Here is a 25510-nt window from a genome sequence, read left to right on the forward strand (position 1 = left end):
ACCTTTTTGTTTTGGAAGTACTACACAACTTACTTTTTGTTATAAATTGTTAAAAAATTTATTATTGTCTATAAAAAGAACAGGAAATCAGTTGTGTATGTAATCTAAAGTGTTAGAAATTTAATTATCGTTTAAAGATTAAAATTTTTAAATTCTCTAAAATAAATAACCAAAATAAACAGAATTAAACTTTTAAATTTGGATGCGTGATAAATCAAGCTTCACTTTTAAATGTTTCAATATTTATAATATTTAAAGTTTAAATTCTCTAGAATAAAGAACCAAAATAAACCGAATTAAACTTTTAAATTTGGATGCTTGATAAATCAAGCTTCCTGTTCATTTTTAAAATTTTGTAAAAGCTAAGAACTTTTAAAAGTTTCAATACTTATAATATTTAAACTTTTAAAATTTTTAAATGTTATACTAATATTTAGAAACTTTTAAATGCTTTTATTTGCTCAAATAAAACATCAGATTAAACCGAATAAATTTTTAGAATTAGACGCTTGATAAATCAATCAAGCTTTTCTGCTTATTCTTTGTTGGAAGCATATTAGTCTTATTTATAATGGTGTTGAACAATTGTCTAAAAATTTTCTAGCCAATGTGGGACGTTATATATATGTCTTTTATTTTCATATATTTAAAATTTTCCATTTTCTAAAACAACTTAATAATATAGAAAACTACTATATTTTCAAAAATGTTAATAAATGAATTGTCTAATTCCTATTGGTTGTTTTCAATACTATGTGGACACCTTAAGCAAAAATGTTAATAAGTGATATGTCTTATCCCTATTGGTGGTTTAAAATCCTATGTGGACGCCTTTAGGAGCTTATAGCTCCTATTTTTTATTAGTATAAACTAGATTTTGAACCCACGCTACGCGTGGGTTTATTTGATTTATTTTGAAAAAAATTATATATGATTGATGACGGTAATGAAATATTATTTTACAGAAAACTTTAAATTACTATTAAGGAAAAAATTAAATTTCATATACACAATTTTTAAAAATATAAAAATCAGTTGTGTTTTAAAATCAAATCTGATATAAAAAATCATGAATCTAACTCGATGTCCAGGCGAGACGGATCAAACTGGTGACCTCACATATCTTAAACCATTTCTTTGGCCACCAAAAAAACGAAACAATTTTATAATCATGAATTTATCTCCTTTTTCATATTTAATTGATCGTTATCACCTATGTTTTCGTGTTTTTTTATTTAATGTTTTCTTATTCTTCATATTCTTTCTTGTCATTTTCATTGTCAAATTTTATGGTAATTGTCATCGTTACTTTTACCGTCCAGTTCTTTGTTATACTCTTCTTCTTGTGCTTCCACGTCAACTTTTTCACATTCTTTCACTGAAATAAACCTTTTTTTAGACTACCATACAACTTGTTAAATCATCAAACTCCAAGACCAAAATCATTTTTTCTTATAAAAATTGTGCAATTCATGAAAACCAGCATAGTCAACACATGCACCCAATTATTGATAATTTCATCCATATATTTCTCAAACCAAAATCCTTACTTGTAGAGAAAGTAATATGAACTCATGTATAGTAAAAACAATATTTGTGCTTTTCGTCGATCCTTCTTCTTTAAACTCAAATAACATCAAATCAAGGTCTTGCGACGTCAATCTTTCTTTCTTAGACTTAAAAATAAAATTTTTACTGCAAAAGTATCAAATCATCTATAAAGTCATACACAAAAATATGTTTTATAGCTCATAAGAGATATAAAGCACAAACGGAAATAAGTAAGATATTTTCAAGATATTAAAAAATTTGATATATAATATTTAGTAATTCTTAAACTTTTAAATTTTTAATAGAGATTAAATATTTAAAATATTTCAAACTTTAGATGTAGTTTAATTATCTGTAACATTTTTTTAGAGTTAAATATTAATGACACTTTTACTTTTTATAGAGTTTAAATAGTTATAATATTTTAACATTTTTATGGAGGTATTTATAATATTTCTAAACATTCTATAAAAAATATTTAAACCTTTAAAAAATTTAATTTGCTAAAATAAATCAAATAACTTTTAAATTTGGAAACCTGATAAATAAGCATAAATCAAGCAAACCTTAAATTTATAGTTAAAAACATATTATTTTTATTTATAATGGTTCTCAGCCATTATAAAAAAATTTCTAGCCGATGTGGGACATTGTACATATTTCTTTTATTTCTATAGATTTTTTTTTTAAATCTTAATAATATAGATTACTACTATATTTCCAAAAAATTTCTTAGCGAAATATCTAAGTTTTATTGGTTTTTTAAAATTCTATATGGACACCTTTAGGAGTTTATAGCTTTAACTTTTTATTAGTATAGATATACTATCTTAAAATTTCTATGGAGGTTAAGTAATTGTAATATTTTAAAACATTCTATAAAGTTTAAATATTTTAATATTTGAACCTTTTAAAATTTTCAATATTTATAATATTTCAATTTTTAAAATTTATAAATTTTAATTTTTTTAAAAAGCTTTTAGATGTTAAGAAATTTTTAAAATTTAAAAATTATAATATTTTGAAACCTTTTTAAAGCTAAAACTTTTAGAAGTTTCAATATTTATAATATTTTAAACTTTTAAAAGGTTCGGATATAATATTTGAACCTTTTAAAAGGTTTCAATATTTATAATATTTTAAACTATTAAAATTTTAAAATTATAATATATTAAAATTTTAAAATTATAATATTTAAAAACATTTAAATTTTTCAATATTTATAATATTTAAATTTTAAAAAATTTAAATATTATAATATTTTTTTGAAACTTTTTAAAGTTTTTGTTCGATCAAATAAAAAACAGGATCAAACCGAATAAAACCGAATAAAACCGAATAAAACTTTTAAACTTGGATGCCTGATAAATCAAGCTTTCCTGCTCATTCTTTGTTGGAAGCATATTAATCTTATTTATACTGGTTTGAACCATTGTCTAAAAATTTTCTAGCCAATGTGGGATATTGTACATAGTTTTTTTTATTTCCATAAATTTAAATTTTTCCTTTTTCAAAAAAATTCTGGAAATTTAGAAAATGTTAATGAATGACATGTCAAATCCTGATAGGTTATTTAAAATAATTCTTAATATATAAAATTCTGAATATTTCTAAAAATGTTAATTAGTGACATGTTGAATCCCTATTGGTTGTTTTAAAGCTTAGGTGGACAGCCTTAGAAGCTTATAGCTTCTACTTTTATTTAGTATAAGTATTGCTATAACTATATTAGGGTTCCTCTTCCTCATTCTCATCTATTATTACTTCTTTGTCACACATGAATGTATTTGTATTGCCATCTTTTATAAATTCATGTAAACTTTGTCTCAGATTTGTTCTATTAGTCATGCATTAGTTTAATGTTTCCTTTCTATGACACGTTCGTAGTAGAAAAATTGTACTTTTTTTACCACTAGGTGTTAGCTCACGCGTAGCATGAGTTCTTACATAATCGCTATTATATTTTGAAAAAATAATATAAATTAACATGTTATTATCTTTTTATTTTTTTGGTGTACATCAAAATTTAAAGACTACATAGTATGAATTTAAATAAAGTAAATAAATCAAATTTCCTTTTGATGATAACATATTTAGTGCAATTAAATCATTTGTATCTTACATGCCATATGCCATATATTTTTGTAGTTGTAGTCATATTTTAAAATCATTGTGATATATATTTTTATAAAATTTATTTTGTGGTGTTAGTTATGCATATTTTTTATTTATTTATGGTGATAGCTTAAAGAGATTTAAAATGTTTTAATTAAGAAAAATCCATAAAAATAAACAGTAGGTTTGCAATGTCTCATACATATATAACTAAGTGAGTCTAACCATAGATTATTAGACTAATACATTTTCCATAAAAATAAAATAAGAAAAACAGCAACTACTTTATTAGGTTATTATCTTAAAGTCTTTAATTATGTATGGACTTTGATTTATATGAAATGATAATATTTCATATAGGGAAAAAAAATTAAACTATATATCATATATTACATGTATATCCTATTCAAATAAACTAAACTTTTATTAAGTTAAGATATCATTGGTTAAATGAAGGAAAAATAATGATATTGTATAATTTATAAAATTATATAAGATTTGAAATATGAGGCGATGAGAGTTATAGTGAGATATGTGACTTTCTTTTAATAGATAATACAGAAATCAATGTATCAAAAGTAAATATATGAGAGTTACAAAGCTGCAATTAAGTGCATACTAATATACTTTTAACATGTTCTATTATATTAAATTAAATTCATTGAGAACACTACTATGATATTATTGTGGGAGTTACAAATAAACTTTATACTTTTCCAACTCCTAAAATTAAAACCCATTTAATTTAAAAGTGAGTGTTGGTGAATCCATAGTTTGATTCAAAAGTAGAATATGTTACACATTGATCGTTAAAAGGAATAGGAACATCTAATTCTCAAATAAATTTGATTTTTTTTTTGTTAAAACCAACATATGTGAAGTTAAATTTAACTACAGAAATTTTAAAAATAAATATTAATAGATTAGAAAGGCAAGAAATACAAAAGAAATCTTTATTTTTATATAAATAAAATAAAAATTGAAAACAATGTTAAATATATATAATACTTTCAAAATTAAAATATAGAATCAAACTCTTACAACACATATGAGATATAACAACATTTGATATTGTTGGGAGAGGAGATGAGAATGATTACTTATAGATGATAATCCAAATTAGATAATGGAGATGAATCTTTAAAAATAAAAATAATGTAAAATATATATATATAATACTTTCTAAATTAAAATATAGAATCAAACTCTTACAACACATATGAGATATAACAACATTTGATATTGGTGAGAGAGGAGAGAGTGATTACTTATAAAATGATAATTCATATTAGATAATGGTGATGAATCTTTAAAAATAAGAACAATGTAAAATATATATCATGCAGTCTCTAAAATCATTAAAAATTTACAATGATATTTCATTTGTTTTTTTGTAACCCATATAACAAAAATAAGAAATCAAAAACAAAAAAAAAAATGAAAAATGATTTGAGGTATTGTGGGAGTATGAGAGAATGTGAAAATGAGAAAGTAAAAGAATGTCAATATGAGAGAATGAGAAATACTTATTTATATGATAATAATTGATTGAAAATTATATTTAGAATTATGAGAGTTACAATTATACTTTATTGTGTTTGAATAAAATTGAGTAGTGGAATATGATTAATACATAATTTATTTTATTTCAGTTATAATTTTATTTTAATGTCTGAGTTATTGTATTGTGTTAATTGAGTCTTAAATATTGTTTAATATACAAATAAAAAATTAGAAAACATTAAATGAAAATCAACCGAAACTTTTTTTTTGTACAATATACGATTTCTAAGTTTTCTTTAATGGACCTATACATGATCTCATCATTGAAAAACAAAGTATACAAAGAAAAAAGCAAGAAACATTTATACAAGATAGCAAGCGTGTTGCTCAGATCAGATCCGAGTGGGATCAGCGAAGCGATAAGAGAAAGACCTGGAAAGATTCTCAGGTTCATCATGGTCGTGCCACCCTGGCCCTTGATCAAAATTCAAAGAGTAATCATAAGGGTCATAAGCCACGACCTTAGCGGAAGAAGAACGAGCACAAGGCAACAGCTTAAGCTTCATCAACAAAACCTTCCACTTAGACGACTTAGGCAAGACTCTTTCTCTTCGTTGTTGTTGCTTCTGTTCTCTACAACTCTTGCTGTATCTTCCGCTTACAATTGTCTCTCTGTAAGATGAAGCAGTCGATGCCACGTTCCATCTCTTCTTACTTGGAGATTCAAACATCATTAAGCTGCTGAATCTATCTTCTGATTAGCGTAATTTTTTGTTTTCTTTTATGAGAAAGAGAGTCACATTAGAAGATTTTGGCCAGCCACTTTGCTTAACCTCTCTCATTCTCCTTAAACTTTTACCTAGGTTAATTACATCCATATATACTACTTCTACTTTTAACCTATCTGCTTGAATTTGTTTTTCTCATTAACAACACACGAAATAGCTCATATAACATTCGGGCTTTACATATTATATAACACATGGCCCATCAACCGAAACTGATCCAACAAATGAAGAGCCAAACCGTAAATAGAAGAATCATGTCTTTCTTTACCATATTAAGCTATGTGGTAATTCATGAACATTGAGTGAACTCTACAAGGTTTATGAATATTTTCCTGTCACAAAATTAATAAACATAAAAAGAATCCTCTAATGATACCTCATGATGAGTCCTCGCTCAAGATTCTCTCTGCGAGCAGTAAATCATCAGGTGTTGTAACCTGCAACGGAGGAGACAGTTTTAGCAATAGATAAGATCTATAATTGTAAAAAACAAAACGGTAAGTTAGTCTTTGTTTACCTTGATGTTTGTATAAGATCCTTGAGTGACATAAACTGGATGCTTGAGGTATTCAACAATCGAAACATCATCTGTTACCTCTAGACCTTGTCTGTTTTAGATACAGAACACAAATAGTAAGCAGTCTTTTTTATATTTTCATCCAGACCTCAATCAGTTTAAGGTAAACACTATACACACCTTTTCACAAGCTCGAAACCTCTCTTCAATAGCTCGGGTTTGATCACCTAAAGAAAAAGGATACATTGAAGTGGTTTGAAACCAAAAATCAATCAACAAAGAATGAAAAATAATTTAAAAACCTGTGGTGTCTGCATTTCCCAAAGGGTTTTTCTGTCGAGAGTTTTCACCACAAGCGATTCAGAGTTGACCTGCATATCACAATGGAACAAGTCTAATATCGAAATTGAGATGATGACCAAAAGAAACTAACACTAGATTTTGGCCAGATAAATTGAAGACTTCGTACCTCTTTGATTGTAGCTTTAGCAGGAACACCAAGTACGGCTGCTCCAACCGCACAACCATCTTTCAGGACCTTCAATGAAACATAACACTTTAATAAATTGTAAAGGGACTTCAAGAAATTTGTTTCGCTCTCCTTAAATCTTTTGCTACTTCTCATAAGCATACCTTCTCGACATCTTCAGTATTCACCAACGGTCTTGCAGAATCGTGGATGCACACAAGCTCAGAGTTCACATCAATTTCCTGCGAGAAATATATAATTCAAAGCTAATATGACAATGAACTAGAACAGACAGTTTTGGTTTAATAATTTCTTTTAAGGAAAAGATTCATTGGATATGTTCGTCAAACGAATGGAGGTATAAACCTGAAGTCCACTGTAAACAGAATCTTGTCTTTCTTTCCCAGGAAGAGCAAATCTAAGATCAACTTCAATTGATTCTTCATATTCTATAAGACCACAAAATAAAAAGGCTCAGTGTTATCTCTGGAATATCTCAACCAAAAAAGACAACTAATGAGAGAAAGAGAGTCCAAACCTTCAAAAATGTCTCGGAAAAATGGATCACAAACAACTACAATTTCCTTCACTTCAGGCATGCGTGAAAATGTGAAAAAGCTGCAACAATCAAACACCAAATTCAACAAAGACAGACGCAAAGAACATCTCTTTACAAGAAATTCAAAACTTCTCATGCTTTTAGACGGTACAATACTAATAGACAAGTAGATTCTGCAGATTGAAAACAACAAAATCACAATTCTTCCACCAATCAGATGAGAGTGTTATTAATTCTCAGACACCAGATTCAAACACATGAAAGACTTTACCAGTAACTGACTTGCAAGTAAGAAATGTTACCTATACAAAGCAATTGGCTGACCCAAAAGTGGTATATACTGCTTTGGCATACTCATCTATTCACATTAACCAAACAAATGGTGTCAAAAAATGAGATTCCATATAAACAACTTGAGCATAAAGTTTGAAACTTTGAGACTAAAGCAAAAAAGAAACTTACCTTCATTCTCTTGCCTTGACCTCCAGCTAAGAGAATCACTGAGACACTCTTCTCCTTCACAACAGTATTGCTCTGAAGAAACCAAACAAAAACTTAAACTAGAGAGCAAAAAGCTTCAAAATTTGAGTTAATTCCAAATTCTGAACTTACATTATCAAATTCAGTAGAAGAAGAACACTTGATTGCGAATGATTGAGCATATCTTCTGCTAACCCTTCTCGAAAGATCCAGTTTTTGAACTGAAGCAACATTCGAAAACAATAGAGTATGAGAGAGATTGCCTTGGGAACGATAGCTAAAGCCCAGAGAAACTGAGCTCGATTTGACTGCAAACTTCGGACAGAAAAATGTCGGAGATGTAATGAAGCCAAGACTCGCTTGAAGCATCGCCATGTTTTTTTAACTTATCTCGCCGGAGAGATGATGAAAACTCTCAGGACGTTCATCGGCGAAACCAATATATATAGGGGCCAAAGAAAACATTAAGCCCATTAGTTATAATGGGCCGTTAATTAGGCCCATTAGTCAATACAACAAAACAACACATACAAAGTGAAAACAGAAAAAGAAAACGTAGAGATCGACGACGAAGACCGGAGAAAAAGGAAATGGCGAAACCGTTGGGAACCACCGGAGAATTTTTCAGGCGAAGGGATGAGTGGAGGAAACATCCGATGCTATCGAATCAAATGAGACACGCACTTCCAGGTCTCGGAATCGGTGTTGGTGCCTTCTGCGTCTACCTCGTCGGTGAGCAGATCTATAGCAAACTCATGGCACCATCTACTCAATCATCGCACCAGAAACAACCTGCTCCGTCTCACTGAGAGAGAGAGAGAGAGCGATTAGGTAATTTCTCAAATCTTCTTCTCGTAGGTTTTTATAGGTTGTGATCCTAATCGATTTTGACTTCTCTGTGAAAGATTTGGGGGAAAAAACAAACTTTAGAAAATGTTACGTTTCAGGATGATAGATTAAGATTTGTGTATATCATTTAGGATTTTAATTGGCAGAAATGGCTATAGCTTTTAGAATCCTTGAATCAAGTTCTTGTAATAAATCAGAGTTAAACACAGCTTTAATGTTCCAGTTATTGGCAATGGCTGATGTGTGTGTATAAGCAAAAGCTGAATAAACAATACAACATAGTAATTAGAGTGAGAACAAATGGTTCTTCTGGCTTTTTGAATCTTGATTCATCGGTCACTTGCTTATTATGGTTATGGCTTTCAGTGATTCTCTTCGTCTTCATGGTTAACAGCTTTGATGTCAGTTGTTAGCATTGCTAATTAGTGTTTTGATCAATAGATAGATAGGTCGATTTTGTTTTCTTCATTTTGTCATCTACATGCCTTGAGTTAAGGGCTTTCAGATCATGTGTTAATGGCTGTATAACAGTAGCTGTCTATTGTCTCTTTGCTTTTAATACTAATGATCTGAAAGATTGGTGTTTTTGTATCTTATCTTCTATGAGACCGTCTTTGGTTTTTGGCTCTGAATCATTGTTTGTAAAAAGGTTGTAAACTAATGAAAAAAATTACTCATCTTGATGCAGATTGTTTCGGTGATGGAAACTGTGGCAGATAAAAGAGCTCTGAGGAATTTCACAATTTGCCGTTTTTTCTTGGATTTGTCTCAATAAAGCTGTGAATGAATAAGACAAAGACTCTGATCTCTCTCTGTTGAATGTTATAATCTCGGATGACAGTTTTCATTGTGTTCTCCTTGTGTTTTGTGTTGTCTTTGCTTAATAAGAGTTCTTCGGAGATGACATTTTAAGATAGTCCCTCTTTTGTAATAGAAACAGGCATCTTAAAACTACGTCATTTTTGTGCGATTTCATGTTTTGAACCCTTTACACTCAACAAAATAGTTTGTTCATAGATAGATTGACAGCAACATTCCATAAAAGTACACCAAGTATTTATGAAATTTTATCTAGATTTAAATGTATCTAGTCCAAAATGTGGTTCTAAGTGTCTCATTGGCCTCTAGATCTCATTAATGAAGACTTTTAAAACGCGTCTAATGATCCTTTTTTAATTGGCGACGGTTAAAGAGCCTTCACTACTGAAATCTTGAGGTCAAGAATACAACAAATTGAAAAAGAAGACTCTTGAACCACTTATGTTTGGAGAGATGTAAAGGGAACTAACGTGCCAATGTCATATAGGTTTTGACTACCTATATAGAAAAATGTTGTCATATAGAAAAATGTTTTTTTTTTTTTTTTTTTCCATCAAACACTCCATTATATTAGATTAAAGGTTTACAAGCTTCCTTTGAAGAGGAACCAAATACACCAATAAACTTACACAAGAGGACAAAATAAACTACAAACAATAATGTTGAGACGTACAACAAACAAGCTTTAAGGCTTGACTTGACACCATAAAAGTGACAAGATAAACAAAGGGGACAACAAGTCCCAAAGATAAAGAGGTGCCCAACAAAGTGAGGCCACTCAAGGTGAAGGATAACCGACCACTGCCACATAGTCTGCCACATAGTCAGCCCCTGTGATAACCGTTGCCGCAAACGTTGCAAAAGAACGAATGCGGTGTTTGGATTCCGTACGTACGCCAAAGATCCCTGGAAAGGGTGGTCACACGTTGGACAAGACGAGAGTCTTGAAAACCAAGAACCTGAAAGGACACTTGGAGAAGGTGTTGTATTGCACAAAGCTTTAATTGCCATTACTAGGCCTTCCAAAAGACACAATCGGAGAGGAGAAGAGACAAAATCCTTAGTTAGTTGTACAAACCATATCCCTACCTTTAACAGCCATTGAGAGATCTTAAATGCAACATTAGCAAAAACCACACTTACTAACGTTGATAGAGTCCAATAGCGGGTAGGCAACAATTCTACTAATATCAAATTTTCTCGGTTACTTAAAACCGGAATGTCATTGATAATGACTAGAAGGTCTCGGTCTACACGTCTATACCTCTCAAGTGAATTAAGAGATGTATTAAACAGTAAAGCCGGAATCATAATAATAATAAGATTATAGCGAGGGTTAGAAGAAAATTTTAGAGTAACCGTCCCTTGTACTTTTAGAGTAATTTTTATGGGCTTTAAAGTAAATAGTCCAATACAGGCCCACAAAACATTTGTGATGGTCTTGCACCATTTCCGAAACCCTAGTTTCTCACAGGTCTGAGGAAAACGGCGGATAGATGGAGGCGCGCCGATCAACGGCGGAGTCGAACTCCGAGCAATTCTTAAGAACGCCGGCGAGGGAGGCCTGATTTCACAGCCATCTCGTGGAGATACAACTAGATCTAGTGGTTATAATGGAAAAGGTTGTATCGGCACCACTGTAGAGAGTATCACCAAGATGTGAGAGAGAGTCTCATCTCGATCTGGAGAGATTTGCAGATCGGAAGGTAACATCAAGGGCTCAACAAAAGATTCTTGTTGGAGGATGCTTGCCGGTGGAGGAGCATCGTCTTGTCGAAATAAGCGAGCCAAGGTAAATCTCCGACTCATTGCAAGTGGTCGTGATTGGATCTTCAAAGATAAAGTAAAGGAGAAGCCACAGACATCAAGGTTCTTTGGGTGACAAACACGATAAAGAGCTAAAGGCAAGGATTTAGAACATGAGCCGGAAAAGTCACATGAACTGGCGAGGGGGTGAGGCGCGGCTGAAAGCTCTGGTAATGGAAGACGGTTTGTTTTTGGGAACGACACTAGACTACGTATACGTAGCTTCGGGTAGAGTAATGCATGGGTATGGAGTAGTAACTCGCCGGTGACATATTCAACCGACGGAGGAGAAACCAAACTCACCGGTGAAAATCTTCGGCGGAGAGCAACAAAGGAGAGCACAGCGTAAGATGAAGAAGATACATCCGGTGGATCTGGTGGATCCGGTGGCTCCGGTGGATCGAGAGAGTGGAGAGCCTTCCGTGAAGTGTTCATCACCCGTCAGTGCAAGAGTAAACTTCCGAGATCAGGTGGGCTTACCGTTTACACGCCGGCGCTGTAGGTGGCTAGCAGAAAGAGTGAAGAGAGTAGCGTAATGTCTCACCAAAAAGCCCATGGTGGAAGCTGTAAGAAAAAGGTCTCGCCAAGTTCACCGGCGGATTGTATTTTGCTCAAAGACTGTTTTAATCTTAGATCTGAGTGTCATTACTTAGCACAAGGCTAGAGAAGGCTTCAAATCCATATCGGAATAGATGGATTCATGAAATAATTTTGAAAAGAGGAAGCATGGGGACTCGCGTCCGAGAGAGTTTCATATCTCGGTGTCATATAGAAAAATGCTATCTTGCTCAAAACCAAACTCCACCAGTAATCACAACATATAGTTCTAACCCGAAAAATATGTTATCTTGATTTATGTTATTTTTGTCACAACATTTTAAGTAAAGAAACTAAGGTAAACATTATCAAACATAAATCAAAATAGAAAGGTGATCGTGAAGCTCTCCCCTATAACAATGGTGTTTACTCTTCTGCTGCTTGCTCATGCTGGGATTAAGCCTCTTCTATTAAGGAGGGCTTTAAATAAATATAATACATGACAACATAAATAATGTTTCGTATTATTGTTGTTTTTCTATATAACAAATTTATAATTACTTCATATAATATTTGTAAAGGTATAGAGAAGCACAACACACTGATTCACACTTGGAACGCGCCAAACCAACGCTTTTCTATTCAATCTTATTAACAAAATTTATCTTTTACAAGGATACAATTTTGTCTCGGCCCTTACTCAACCTATTCTACCCAATAGGATTGAACCCGACTAAGAATGAATCTGACCCCTCTTCTCTTTTCTATCTAAACACACACCTGTGTAGATCTAAGAGAATAAACTCACCCTCTCTCTTTTTTAGCTTGAGAGATTAAAACTCACCCTCTCTCTTTTCTATCTAAACTCTCACCAGAGTAGATCTAAGAGAAAGAAAAAACAATTCTCTGTGCACTTAATCACCACCCTGATTAACGTCACAGAGAACTGGGAACACCCCTTCTAAGCCTTATTTTTGTGGCTTCGAAGTTTACAACTGTATCAATATTCTAGAGTGCTCAAATTGGCTCGTGGCCTACTCCTAGAATATTTATACACGACTTGAGAAACCCTAGAAGGCGAATCTCCAAGTATCACGGGATGAGGAAACTGCTTGTTTCTCAGCCTTATCCTTTCCTTAACTGTTGCGGAGAATATTCTTCATATCTCCAGACAAACGGAAACTGCTTGCTCCTCAAACTTATCCTTTCCTTATTTATCGCAGAGAATATTTTCCATATCTCCAAGTACAATCTTGTCTCTATCTTCAAGACCACGTCAACAGCCTTCCTTGACGCATCATCACATCCACTCACGTCTTTCCACGTCAGCTCACACATCCATGTCAGCAACTCGGGCGTCTGTGATCTGATGCAGCTTCCTGATTGGCAAAACGCTCTGTTCGGCACAACGACTTGTTCCTCACAGCGAGTTGTTCCAGAATCTTCATTTACAATCTCCCCCTTTTTGACTGAGTTTGATACTCAAGCATCTCTCTGGTTCAACCTGAAAAGACACTCCAACAAACACAAGCCAAAAACAGAACAAGCAACAACTAGACAAAACATCAGACATTATCTAGCAAAATTAACCAACAGCTTGTTCAAACAGAATTATGCATAAGAACCTAACAATCAGAAACCCCAGCGGGCTGCAGCGGAAACCATGTTCTTAATAATTCTCTAATCCAGACTTAATCAATTGGCATATTCTCAATCATTAACAACCTAAGATCAATAACCACCACCATCCTAAGATCAACCAATTAATAAATTAAGTCTCCCCCATAGAGTTGTTGTTTCTCCCGCTAAACCAAGTAGCTTCAAGAATTCTCCCCCATAAGTACAGAACTCCTTATCATTAGGCGTTGAACAAAACACAAAACCAGAATCATTCTCCCCCAGCTTGAGTGATCAACTAAGTCAAAAACAGACATATGTATCACAACAATATACTGAGTTATGGGAATCACTTACCTGCTAACAGTGCTTCGCATCCTTAAGCACTTTGATGATCAATCAAGTTGCCTATTGAAACAGCTTCTTGTTTGTAGGCATGTTGACTATCCTTGCAACCACAACTGGATGTTGGGCAATAGGACACTGGTAGCCGAGAATTCGAACAGCAGATAGCACTTTGGTCGAATCACAGTGTGGATGTGACCATGCACAAGCTTTGCAGGAAAAACAGCATCTTGTGTATCATGATCTATGCTTTCAAACTTCTGCTTCACTAATCAGATGAGCTAAGCACATATCACTTCTCCAATTCGTCATCTGTAGGGAACTCAAACATATGTTCATCTGTTAACTCAACTATCATCAGTCTCACATGTCTAATACCCGTCTAGCCAGTTACTCCACCATAATCAAATAGAGTGTTGATCGGTCTTGTGAGACTCCAAATGCACAGTTCCTTACAAGAACAATCACTATCTTGATCAAACCCTTGACAGTTGACAGATTAGCCCCACAAAACACATATACCTTTAGATAAGTAAGGCTTAATCTCAGACACAGTTTTTCAGAAGCCCAACAGCTTCAAACATCTTCATACATCATCAGTGAACCCAACCACAAATGTTCGTTCTTCAATGGATGTATCACGATTCTAACAACAGAGTATCACACCTCTGTCTTCATTGCTGATAACATGTCTCATCACAATCATATGCACCTGTAGGTCATTAAGGGGAGATGATCACATGTCCTCTTTTGTTGACTCCACGACACTGAAGTTTCAACACACTTATGTAGATGTACCACTACGAAGGATCGATTCCGCAGGCCGTGACACAGTCATCTTCCCCTTTGTCTTCTTCGTGTCTTGTTGCTGAAGACTCGGAACAGGACGCTAAGCTTCAAAGAGCTGATGAATACGACTGGGAAACGGTGGACGAAGCCCTGACTTAGCTTGCAGACCCAGCTGTATGATCTGATCATAGATCATTCTCCCAAAATCAAACGGGTGCAATGCATGATCATGTAGATCACCATGGCTCTGTTTGCTGAAATGTACCCTGTGTTCACCGTGGGAGACCAGTTGCTGCAGCATATCTTATGCATATCCTTGATCACCAGGTCCTTGATTGCAGTTGACACCAGCTGCTTGCAGGTCTTCACTTTGCCACCAGATAGAAAGAGAGCAAGATCCTCCTCCATAATCGCAGCTGTCTGTAGTCTTTGTTCGCGTACATCAACCGCCTGAAGACTGAACAAGGCATTAATGCGGCTTGGGGAAAACTCATACACCCAATCTCTGACAAGTACATCAACTGAGTTCTCTTCAATTTTAATTGCTGGAAGATTTTCCCAGAACTCATAGACACCATCAAAATCATAAGACCCGATTTGAGTGACAGTTTTCAGCTGACCGGCTTGATCAAGCAGCTCCCTAACTGGATCATCTACTTCCAGAGAATAGCAAACCTCAGCAGCAATGGTTCGAGAAGCAAGGAAACCATACCTTCGAGCAGCATCAACGGATATGAATCGTTTTGAGTCAAATCCCTTTGAAGGAGCCCCGCAAGACGATAATGCACACGTCAAACAGCTGATGGGACATAGACACTTGCTTTGTAGCACAATCCATCTTCTGGTAACAGTCCCTTGCATCAAATACATTGATCAAAGACGGAACTCTAATGAATAACCACCTGTTGTACACACATGAAATAACAACTTGCACGCACAATCTTCTGTCTAGGAGCACTCATCAGCCTCCAGTACATGTAGCTTCATTCCTTCGTATCATGGAACTGACACTATACTCATTTATCAATACAAAATGAGTATCAGTCTTTCGAATCGTCCTCAGATGCATGATGACTCAACAACAATCCTCTAAAGCCCTTTCACAACTTGAACCAGGTTGCAGTAACAGCTACTTCCAACCCTTCAGAACTCATGGGACACTTATTTTCACCCAAATAATTAGATGAACACGCAACTCTTTGATCTTACTTCCATGATCAATCCATCACTCAAGATGTTAGACCCTTGATCCTTTGCTGCTCTCTGGAGTTTACTTATTAGAGAGTCATGATCATTCCTATAAGCTGAAACAGATGAGCTTAAACCTGAAACACTTAACACACACATCAGTGCACACTTGTTGAAAACATGCAAACATTTCTTATCAACAATATTTACAATCAGCCTCGTGTTTCAACAATCAATCATATGAATTTAACTACAAAACATTGATTTTCCAACACATTTTTTCTTTTCAGCCTTTTATACACAACCTCAGACATCCAAAACATAGTTAATCACAGGAAGTGAGGGAACCAGAAAAGCAATAGACCATCAAGAGCACTTGTATATTAATTTTACTTCTTAAAGTAAGCGGCTTTCATACCTTGAGATCTGTTATGTGAGGTGTGCCAACCACTTGTTTAGGACTTCACCAGAAGCTACCACAACCTTTTGTGAATCTTCAAAGAACAGCTCTATGATCAGTGGCTAGTCTTTCGCTCTGGCATGCCTTTGATTCTCATGGTTCATCATCAACGTGAAGTAGGCAGCTGGAATTTCCTTTGGAGAGTGCATTGATAGGAGTGTATCAAGTCTTTTTTTTTTTTTTTTTTTTTGGACTTTTCATGATAAACTACCTTAGAGCTTAGATCCAACAGGCATGAATGATCTTCACAGTTTGATGATATGAACGATCTTCTGCTGAATCTCCTGATTTCTATCAGCGATATCACTTGACTTCTCAACCGCGGATATTTGTGCATTTCCTTGTTATTATTCTTCAGGACTCTGTTACAGACGTACCAGCCACATAACTCTGTTTTTTTTTAAAGTTACAAACAACTGGTACTTCTTTCAGAATGGAATGCATAATAATGCCACTCCTCAGCTCTTTGACCTCCTTCTTCACGACAACGTTTTACAAGATCCCCATATGAATTGGCATGACAGGCAGCTGTTTTCCACTGATTCTTCGTTTAGACAGAGTGTTGCTCTTTTATACATTCTAGGAATTCCATGGCCTGTTCTGATGCATGTCCCTGTATCTGATCAACACAACTCACATAACATATTAGATCCCACAAACACCAATGACATTTTTCAGAATCATGTGTTGATCCAAGTCCAAGGGTTTTGTAAACAAATCAGCAATTCGCAAATTAATACTCTGATGTTCTATTACTTATCAGTTTCTCCACAACTACCCTATGAATAATCTAATATTCAGGATCCTATAATTGTAATTCTAGTATGTGACACATGATCTACAACAATATTAACAAACAAACAATTATCACACAACATTGATGCAAGGTCTAAGAATGTACCGTACGCTGTTCTCAATTGTTTGATTTTCATCAGGTGATGAAAACAAGTTCCCAAGGCATTAACCTCATATTTAAAAATTGAACGAGGTACCTTGACAAGCTTCTGAGCGTAGCAGAAGATCAGATTTGTTCTCAGAAGGCAACAGCCACAGGATCCTTCACAATGACTCAAAGAGCGAGATCTCTTCAGGTTTCTGCTAGCTCCTTTCGTCAACACCAACCCTATGTTGGATGTGCCTTTAAAATACTTGACAATCCTTTTAGCAGCTCGCATGTGTGATACTTTACGATCATGGATGTGGCTTCATCTCCACTTCTCTGTAACTCATATGCACTGATCAAACCTTTGGCATACTTGCATTAGTATATGAATATTTCATCATCTCGTGATGAAGTGAATGTGTTTTGTCTAGCGAACTCTCCTTAGAGCTTTGTACGACCAATCGGGCCTTGTGCTCCACAACTTTTCCAACTTGTCCATCTTCTGTTTCCACAATCGTCACCCATAAACAACAAAGTTCCTTCAGCACAATGAATTCATCAGCCAAGCACTGACCTGCAATAGCATCTACAGACCTAGTACAACCTCTATAGCTTCACCCATGTTTCAACTTAACTCCATTGGCAAAGCTCTGACATGCAACGCCACTAACTGCATCTGAACAACTCTGTGTAATAGCAGCAGAAACAACAACTCTGCCCTCTTGAATCCTTCCAGCAGCTTCTTGATGGAAGTGATTCTCACAGTTTTCTGAGTGCTACAACTTAGACTTGACAAACAGCTAGTTAATACACTCCTTCTCAGATCATGTCTCTAGACATCATAGAACTTTGCTGATTGAACTCTTTTGTTTGTGGATTGGACGACTTCGAAATATAACAGCTATTATCAGAGCGCTGACCTTGGACTCAAATATTGTCGCGCTCATCAACCACCTGACATCTTTCCTTGGTGAATATAACAACTAAACCTTCGTCACACAACTGACTGATGCTAATCAGATTGACTTTTAGACCATTGACAAGGTAGACAGATTCCATAGTGGGCTGGTCTCGGTGGAACCTCCAACTTCATCCCCAAAAGTGACCTTGTCAGCTGAGCCTTCTTCAAAGTCGTATAGCCTTCCGTGATTCACAGTCATGTACCCTGAACAACCATAGTTCTTCAATACAACAATCTGTTGACCATGAACAATGTGCAAAACATAACGGTTCATGTCACTCTTCTTGAAGTTTACTCGCATGTATCTTCGAACATTTTGTGACACTCCTTCAGATGCGTGAGTGGTATAGTACAATCCAGACACTCAAAGCAGACAGCTTTGTGGAGGCTCTGACTTGCATAGTAACAGCGACATGTTCTTTTGTTCAGATCTTCGACACTTCACAGTCTTACCCTAACTTCTAATATTGTCCTCTTCTTCCAACCTTGTGGAACTTCTACTGGACAATGACACAGTTTCCCTCTCAGGTTGTTCATAGCAGTCATCTGTTTAGTCTTCTGCAAGTTGAACTGAGACACCCGTTTGACAGCCTCACCTCTATGGTTCCTTATGCCATATTTTGCAATTATAGTACCCTCGTGAGTAATCAGCCCTCTGTGCAGATCTTTTGCTCCTTTACTCATCTTCTTGTTATTCCTTAGCTGATCCTCAAGGCGTTGTCTCAACAAAGACGAAATGACTTTTCCTCAGACAACAATTTCTCAAGAGTGGAGACTCTACAAAGCAGCTCTTCGTTCTCAGACACCAGACCATAATTCTCCTTCTTTTGCAGAATCAGATCCTTAGACAGAGCAATGACTTATTTCTCAACAGATAAGCCAGCCACATCATCCTTAGGTTTCAAAACAGACTCCTGATTCTCATCATCTTCTTGGGCTGAACCAAGATCACTCCATGTCAGACAAAATATCGAATGACCACAGCCTTAACGGTTGTAAAACTTCAACACGCTTCTTCCTTCAAGTGCAGAACATTCTGATTGGAAGTGTCCATAACCTTGATAGTCAGAACTCTGAGATTCTTTCTCTGCACCAGATCTGGATGATGAAGATTGACACTGACGTTGTACACTCTTCAGCCTTCTGAACTGCTTCTTGCTCAGTATTTCCTCATTACCTTGAACAGACGTCTGAGTTTCTACAGTCTTCAGAGTGAATGATTTCTCAGCCTTCTAATCATTCTTTCTCATATGCAGTTCATCTTTCTGAACTAATTTCACACACTGATCAACCTTTTGTTCATCAGAACTTAAGGCACCTTTACCATCAGATTTGTGAGAAAGATATCCATGTGATAAGCTCCTGAGAAATTCCTTGACAAACCTCTTATCCTTATATACCTTCTTCAGCACTACACCTTCCTCACACGGCGAGCTTAGTTGACTGTTGAAATGACAGGATAGTGAGACATCAGATTTTTCCTTCTTCACCCTTCTGGTTTCCTCAACGAAGGCTTCCAAAATATCCCAAGCTTCTTTCGCCGACATACACTCTTGTACCATCGCGAACAGATCCATAGGCAAGCAGCTGAAAATAGTAGATAATGCTTCAGCGTTCTGTTTTCCCTTTAACTTCTCCTCAGCCGTCCATAGCTTACAGGGTTTTACTACAGTTTCTCCTCTCATGTTCGTAAGTATTGGAAGTGACCATCCATCTTTAACAGCGAACCATGCTTCCATATCACGACTCTGAATCATCTGTCTGATTTGTGCTTTCCAATCATCATAATACTCAACATCAAGCTTCGGCGGATTGTTCTCATCAACGAACTGTTGTGGATTCTCCATACCTCGTCTCAAGATCTCACCTGTTGAAAAGATACACAATTCTTTTATCAGGCGTCCGCTCTGATACCAATTGTAAGGGTATAGAGAAGCACAACACACTGATTCACACTTGGAACGCGCCAAGCCAACGCTTTTCTATTCAATCTTATTAACAAAATTTATCTTTTACAAGGATACAATTTTGTCTCGGTCCTTACTCAACCTATTCTACCCAATAGGATTGAACCCGACTAAGAATGAATCTGACCCCTCTTCTCTTTTCTATCTAAACACACACCTGTGTAGATCTAAGAGAATAAACTCACCCTCTCTCTTTTTTAGCTTGAGAGATTAAAACTCACCCTCTCTCTTTTCTATCTAAACTCTCACCAGAGTAGATCTAAGAGAAAGAAAAAACAATTCTCTGTGCACTTAATCACCACCCTGATTAACGTCACAGAGAACTGGGAACACCCCTTCTAAGCCTTATTTTTGTGGCTTCGAAGTTTACAACTGTATCAATATTCTAGAGTGCTCAAATTGGCTCGTGGCCTACTCCTAGAATATTTATACACGACTTGAGAAACCCTAGAAGGCGAATCTCCAAGTATCACGGGATGAGGAAACTGCTTGTTTCTCAGCCTTATCCTTTCCTTAACTGTTGCGGAGAATATTCTTCATATCTCCAGACAAACGGAAACTGCTTGCTCCTCAAGCTTATCATTTCCTTATTTATCGCAGAGAATATTTTCCATATCTCCAAGTACAATCTTGTCTCTATCTTTAAGACCACGTCAACAGCCTTCCTTGACGCATCATCACATCCACTCACGTCTTTCCACGTCAGCTCGCACATCCATGTCAGCAACTCGGGCGTCTGTGATCTGATGCAGCTTCCTGATTGGCACAACGCTCTGTTCGGCACAACGACTTGTTCCTCACAGCGAGTTGTTCCAGAATCTGCATTTACAATATTTATACTAATAAAGAAACAAATCGCACCATAATAATTGATGAATGTATGCACCCTTGTCAAATGAATTTACCATTCGTTAATCAAACTACGATTAAGATCATAATATTGGCCAAAATCCGAATTATTTTATGAAATGATCTGTCCACCGGAAACGACTTAAAATGGATCGGCCCATCATAAGTCGGCCGAAGTAGTTTGATACTCATGTTGTAAATTAATTATTATTAAGCCCTTTATCAAAAAAAAATATGTAAATAATTATTATTCAAAACTGCATATAAAAAAGCTGCCACGGATTACTCTTACTTTTCAACCTGACATTTTTTTTTTCTTGTCAAACTAATAATTTTCATTGAAATGTGAAACGACCTATTTTTTTTTTCTTTTAATAAATAATAATAAATTAATAATAATAATAACTATCGCTAGTGGTCTCATACCCACTAGCCACCTAACCACAAACACATTCAACAGCAGAAATAACCAACCAATATTTAATAAATATAATAACCATAACATCAACAATATCCAGTATTAATTCCAATCTTAGCTAATGAACCAAAACAACATAAACCAAAGAACCAGCAATCCTAAGCAACATTCTAGGACTCAACTCTAGCAACCTAACAGAAGCTAGACAACCAAGCGAATCACTAGAACATCCTCCTCTTCATTGCCTTGATTCCACGATCACACTTTGCCTTTACCTGCACCACAAACACATATTGCAATGCATGAGTATTTTATAAACACTCAGTAAGGCAATCCTCCCATCTATTGGGCTATACACACAAGCAATAGAGTATCAATAACCCATACACATCAATCAACAAATAACAAACAACGAACCAGGACTAGGCATCGACCGCTGCCAACATACGTCGACCGATGCCAAATGGGGAAGCATCGACCGATACCCAATCTGCATTGACCGACGCATGCTCGACGCAACACGAAGACCCTAAAGTTTTACGCGCTGTCCTTGCACTTGCATCGACTGACGCAAGCTATGCATCGATCAACGCAACGACGAGCACCGTGATTTCCCCGAAGCTTCTCGCTGGATTTTGTTCCTACAATCACAAAAACTCAATCCCAAGCCACAAGAAAGCTTCCTAACGTCCATAGCAACGATCTAACAAGTCTAACAACACAAAACAAGCAGGTTAAAGATTCCTCTAGCTTAGATAAGCTATGGTCATGCACTTACCTTTGCCAAGACGAAATCCAACCAAAACAAAGAAAGGAAACGCTTCTAGGAAGCTCCTACAACAATCCCAGCTACAGATCTCCATAGGAACAGCCTCAATTCTCCAGAAATCCTCAAGAACACTCACAAAACTCTCTCTCTTTCTTTTTCTCGAAAACGGCCAAAACTCGTCGAATGAGACCAAAGCTCGACTTAAGGGTTTCCTTTTCCCTTTGCCCAAAATGCTGCGTTTGACTTAAGTCAAAACGCAGAAACTTGAACCTGCATCGACCGATGCACCAACTGCATCGACCGATGCAATCCCCAAACCGGGATTTCGGTTCACGGATGTTACAATTCTCCCCCACCAATCTAGATTCGTCCTCGAATCTCGAACAACCATCAGCCAAGGACTCCCGTGCAACTGTCTCCACGGCCCGCACTCCTCCAACCGATCTATAGAAGGTCACCTCTAGGCGATAGACTCACGCTCCAGGCGTCATTTGCTCTCGACTTTTGGACTTTCCTTTTTTTCTCATAGGCCTAAACCTTGAGTTTCATTGGCTCTTCATCAGACCTAAGTCTGCATGCCAATGTTGGCTCCTCATCGAGCCTAAGCCCGCATGCCATAATATATATATAAGGAGAAATCCAAACTCGTCTCTCGGGTCGTCACCCTACAGCACGCCTCCGGACCGTCGTCTGAAGTCGATATACCAACCATACTCCAAAGTCACAAAGTCTCCGAATATGGCAGTACTAGGAGAACCAAAGTACTCCCGTGGCTCACGTAAAACATCTCAATGTCCTACCAACCACATATCCCCTCACTAGAATACCTCATGACCACACAAGGATCATATACATGCCACAAGGGCCACCACTAAGGCCAAACAAAATGTCCTAAAGAGGACCGCCACCAAGGCCAAACAAAATGTCCTTAAGAGGACCGCCACCAAGGCCAAACAAATGTCCTAAAGAGGACCACCACCAAGGCCAAACAAATGTCCTAAAGAGGATCGTCACAAAGACTCTCTGGCTAAACAGCCCGTCACAAAGACCATCTGTCCCGAAGGACCGTCACAAAGACCATCTGTCCCGAAGGACTGTCACAAAGATACTCTGGCTAAACAGCCCGCCACAAAGGCCAAACAATTGGCTAAGCAGCCCACCACAAAGGCCAAACAAAACGGCTAAACAGCCCGCCACTAAGGCCACACACGGCTAAACAACCTGCCACAAAGGCCACACAATGTCTAAAAAGACTGCCACACACGGCACACTGACTCAAAAGTCCGCCACTAAGGCCACACAAAAGCCCCTCCAAGGCTCTCTACCGCTAAAATGGACAAATTCTACCTCCCATAAAACTTTCCATATTTAGCACTTTCCATTTTTGGAAACTTTCCACTCTAGGAAACTTCTAATTCAGGAAACTTTCCTCCATAACCCCGCCTCACGGAAGCTTTGTACCCCGAACACCACCTCATCTTGTTACTGAGTCGCACAACCAACCATCCCAAGCGACCGAGTAACAAGAGAGATGGGCTAGAATACTCCATTCCCGCTCCAGCCACGGATTACAAATGGAACCAGGCTAAACAAGCTCAAGTCGCGGCTTGTTTCTCATACCACTTCTTGAACCTTGCCTTAATCCTTGCCTCAGGTTCCCAAGTCTGCTCCTCCACACCATCACAGTTCCAAAGGACTCTCATCTAAGGAATCTTCTTCTTCCGAAGTTCCTTGATCCTCCTCTCGAGAACTCTCACTGGTCTCGCCTCCAAAGTCATGTTAGGCTGAAGATCTTTAGGAATCTTAGCCAACAACTGATCATCCTCTTGGAGATACTTCCGCAACATAGACACATGGAAGACCTTGTGGAAAGCACGCATAACCTCAGGTAACTCCAGTCTATATGCCATTGGTCCAACTCACTCAATCACTCTGAACGGACCCATATACCTCGGACTCAACTTAGTCTCAGTCAATGACCTGTTCGGACCCTGCAACATGGCCATCTTGAGGTACACTCTGTCTCCTACCTGAAACTCGAGATCTCTCCTCCTCCTATCAGCATAACTCCTCTGCCTATCCTGAGCCTCTTTCATGTTCAGCTTGAGAACCCGAATCTTCTATGAGGTCTCCTGAACGAAATCTGCCCCGTACATACTCCTCTCCCCCACCTGAGTCCAGCATAACGGTGTACGACACGGCCTCCCATACAAAGCCTCATAAGGAGCCATACCAATACTCGCCTGATAGCTGTTGTTGTAAGCAAACTCTACCAGGTTCAGGTGATCTGCCCAATGGCCACCCCAATCCAAGACACACATCCTCAGCAAATCCTCCAGCGTCTGGATCGTCCTCTCTAGCTGTCCATCTGTCTGAGGATGATAAGCTGTACTCATATGCACCTTAGTGCCCATCTCTGCCTGAAATGCCTGCCAGAACACCGAAGTGAACTTAGAATCTCTGTCAGACACAATGCTCGCTGGCACCCCATGCAATCTGACTATCTCCCTCACATACTTCCTAGCCAAGACCGCTGCTCCATCAGTCTTCTTAATGGCCAGAAAATGTGCTGACTTAGTTAACCGGTCCACGATGACCCAAATAGCATCAAAAGTCCGTGACACTGGCAATCCTACCACAAAATCCATGGTGATCATATCCCACTTCCACTCAGGAATGGGTAACTCTTCAGTAAACCGCCAGGAACCTGATGCTCAGCCTTCACTAGCTGGCATACATCGCACCTCGCGACCCAACTAGCTACATCCTTCTTCATCCCGACCCAATGATAATACCTCTTGAGGTCACGGTACATCTTAGTCGCTCCTGGATGAATGAATAACTTGCTCGCATGAGCCTCTCTCAGAATCTCCTGCCTCAACTCCTCATCCTTGAGCACACAAATCCGACCGTGCACCAAGATAGTACCATTATCTGAGACTTGATACTCTGAATCAACATCCTTTGAGGCATTCACCAGCCCCAAATCCTTCTCTTGTGCCAACCGCACCCTACTCAGAAGATCTGCTCTGTCAACTGCTTCTAAACCCAACGGTTCCACTGAAACAGCACACAAGCTCAAAGCACTAATCTCTCCTACCAGAGACTCCATCTCCTGCTCCTGAGCCGAAGCTACCCTCTTCTGACTGAGAGCGTCTGCAACCGTGTTAGCCTTACCAGGGTGATAGGTTATCTCCAAATCATAGTCTACCACAAGTTCCATCCACCGCCTCTGCCTCAAATTCAACTCAGGCTGAGTGAATATATACTT

At 36.9% G+C, this 25510-nt stretch overlaps 4 protein-coding genes and 1 long non-coding RNA gene across 5 annotated transcripts; 1 reads left to right on the forward strand and 4 right to left on the reverse strand.

Annotated features, from left to right (window-relative positions):
• Positions 1–957: 957 nt before the first annotated feature.
• Positions 958–1713, reverse strand: LOC147937593 (uncharacterized). Its single transcript, XR_015565783.1, has 2 exons — positions 1551–1713; positions 958–1378 (listed from the first exon to the last, which is right to left on the reverse strand). It is a non-coding gene; the product is annotated as an uncharacterized LOC147937593 (long non-coding RNA).
• Positions 1714–5403: 3690 nt separating this feature from the next.
• On the reverse strand, positions 5404–6050 carry LOC104710167 (uncharacterized). The gene has a single exon (XM_010426726.3). It carries the CDS (start codon positions 5901–5903, stop codon positions 5562–5564), a length of 342 nt encoding a protein of 113 aa, XP_010425028.2. The 5' UTR covers positions 5904–6050; the 3' UTR covers positions 5404–5561.
• A 151-nt stretch (positions 6051–6201) lies between these two features.
• LOC104710168 (2-C-methyl-D-erythritol 4-phosphate cytidylyltransferase, chloroplastic) lies at positions 6202–8406 on the reverse strand. The gene is made up of 11 exons (XM_010426727.2): positions 8115–8406; positions 7965–8036; positions 7805–7860; positions 7482–7561; positions 7310–7392; positions 7108–7185; positions 6944–7012; positions 6777–6845; positions 6655–6701; positions 6475–6565; positions 6202–6394 (listed from the first exon to the last, which is right to left on the reverse strand). The coding sequence occupies exons 1-11, from the start codon at positions 8355–8357 to the stop codon at positions 6335–6337; spliced, it is 948 nt and encodes a 315-aa protein (XP_010425029.1). The 5' UTR covers positions 8358–8406; the 3' UTR covers positions 6202–6334.
• Positions 8407–8493: 87 nt separating this feature from the next.
• On the forward strand, positions 8494–9801 carry LOC104710169 (NADH dehydrogenase [ubiquinone] 1 beta subcomplex subunit 3-A). The gene is made up of 2 exons (XM_019229798.2): positions 8494–8813; positions 9520–9801. Exon 1 carries the CDS (start codon positions 8573–8575, stop codon positions 8789–8791), a length of 219 nt encoding a protein of 72 aa, XP_019085343.1. The 5' UTR covers positions 8494–8572; the 3' UTR covers positions 8792–8813; positions 9520–9801.
• A 5135-nt stretch (positions 9802–14936) lies between these two features.
• Positions 14937–15614, reverse strand: LOC147937594 (uncharacterized). The gene has a single exon (XM_087465182.1). It carries the CDS (start codon positions 15612–15614, stop codon positions 14937–14939), a length of 678 nt encoding a protein of 225 aa, XP_087321308.1.
• Between the last annotated feature and the right edge of the window lie 9896 nt (positions 15615–25510).

This window comes from Camelina sativa, chromosome 9 (assembly GCF_030686135.1).
Source record: "Camelina sativa cultivar CO46 ecotype springtype chromosome 9, ASM3068613v1".
Classification (NCBI taxonomy): Eukaryota; Viridiplantae; Streptophyta; class Magnoliopsida; order Brassicales; family Brassicaceae; genus Camelina; species Camelina sativa.

Bases quoted from the DNA above. Each gene is read 5' to 3' on its own strand.
- LOC104710167 (XM_010426726.3), bottom strand. From the start codon at position 5,903: ATGATGTTTGAATCTCCAAGTAAGAAGAGATGGAACGTGGCATCGACT.
- LOC104710168 (XM_010426727.2), bottom strand. From the start codon at position 8,357: ATGGCGATGCTTCAAGCGAGTCTTGGCTTCATTACATCTCCGACATTT. The intron at 6,702-6,776 runs GTTTTTAAATTA...CTTTTTCTTTAG, and splicing joins GGGAAATGCAGACACCACAG to GTGATCAAACCCGAGCTATT. The intron at 6,566-6,654 runs GTGTGTATAGTG...TATCTAAAACAG, and splicing joins GGTTTCGAGCTTGTGAAAAG to ACAAGGTCTAGAGGTAACAG.
- LOC104710169 (XM_019229798.2), top strand. From the start codon at position 8,573: ATGGCGAAACCGTTGGGAACCACCGGAGAATTTTTCAGGCGAAGGGAT.
- LOC147937594 (XM_087465182.1), bottom strand. From the start codon at position 15,614: ATGTATTTGATGCAAGGGACTGTTACCAGAAGATGGATTGTGCTACAA.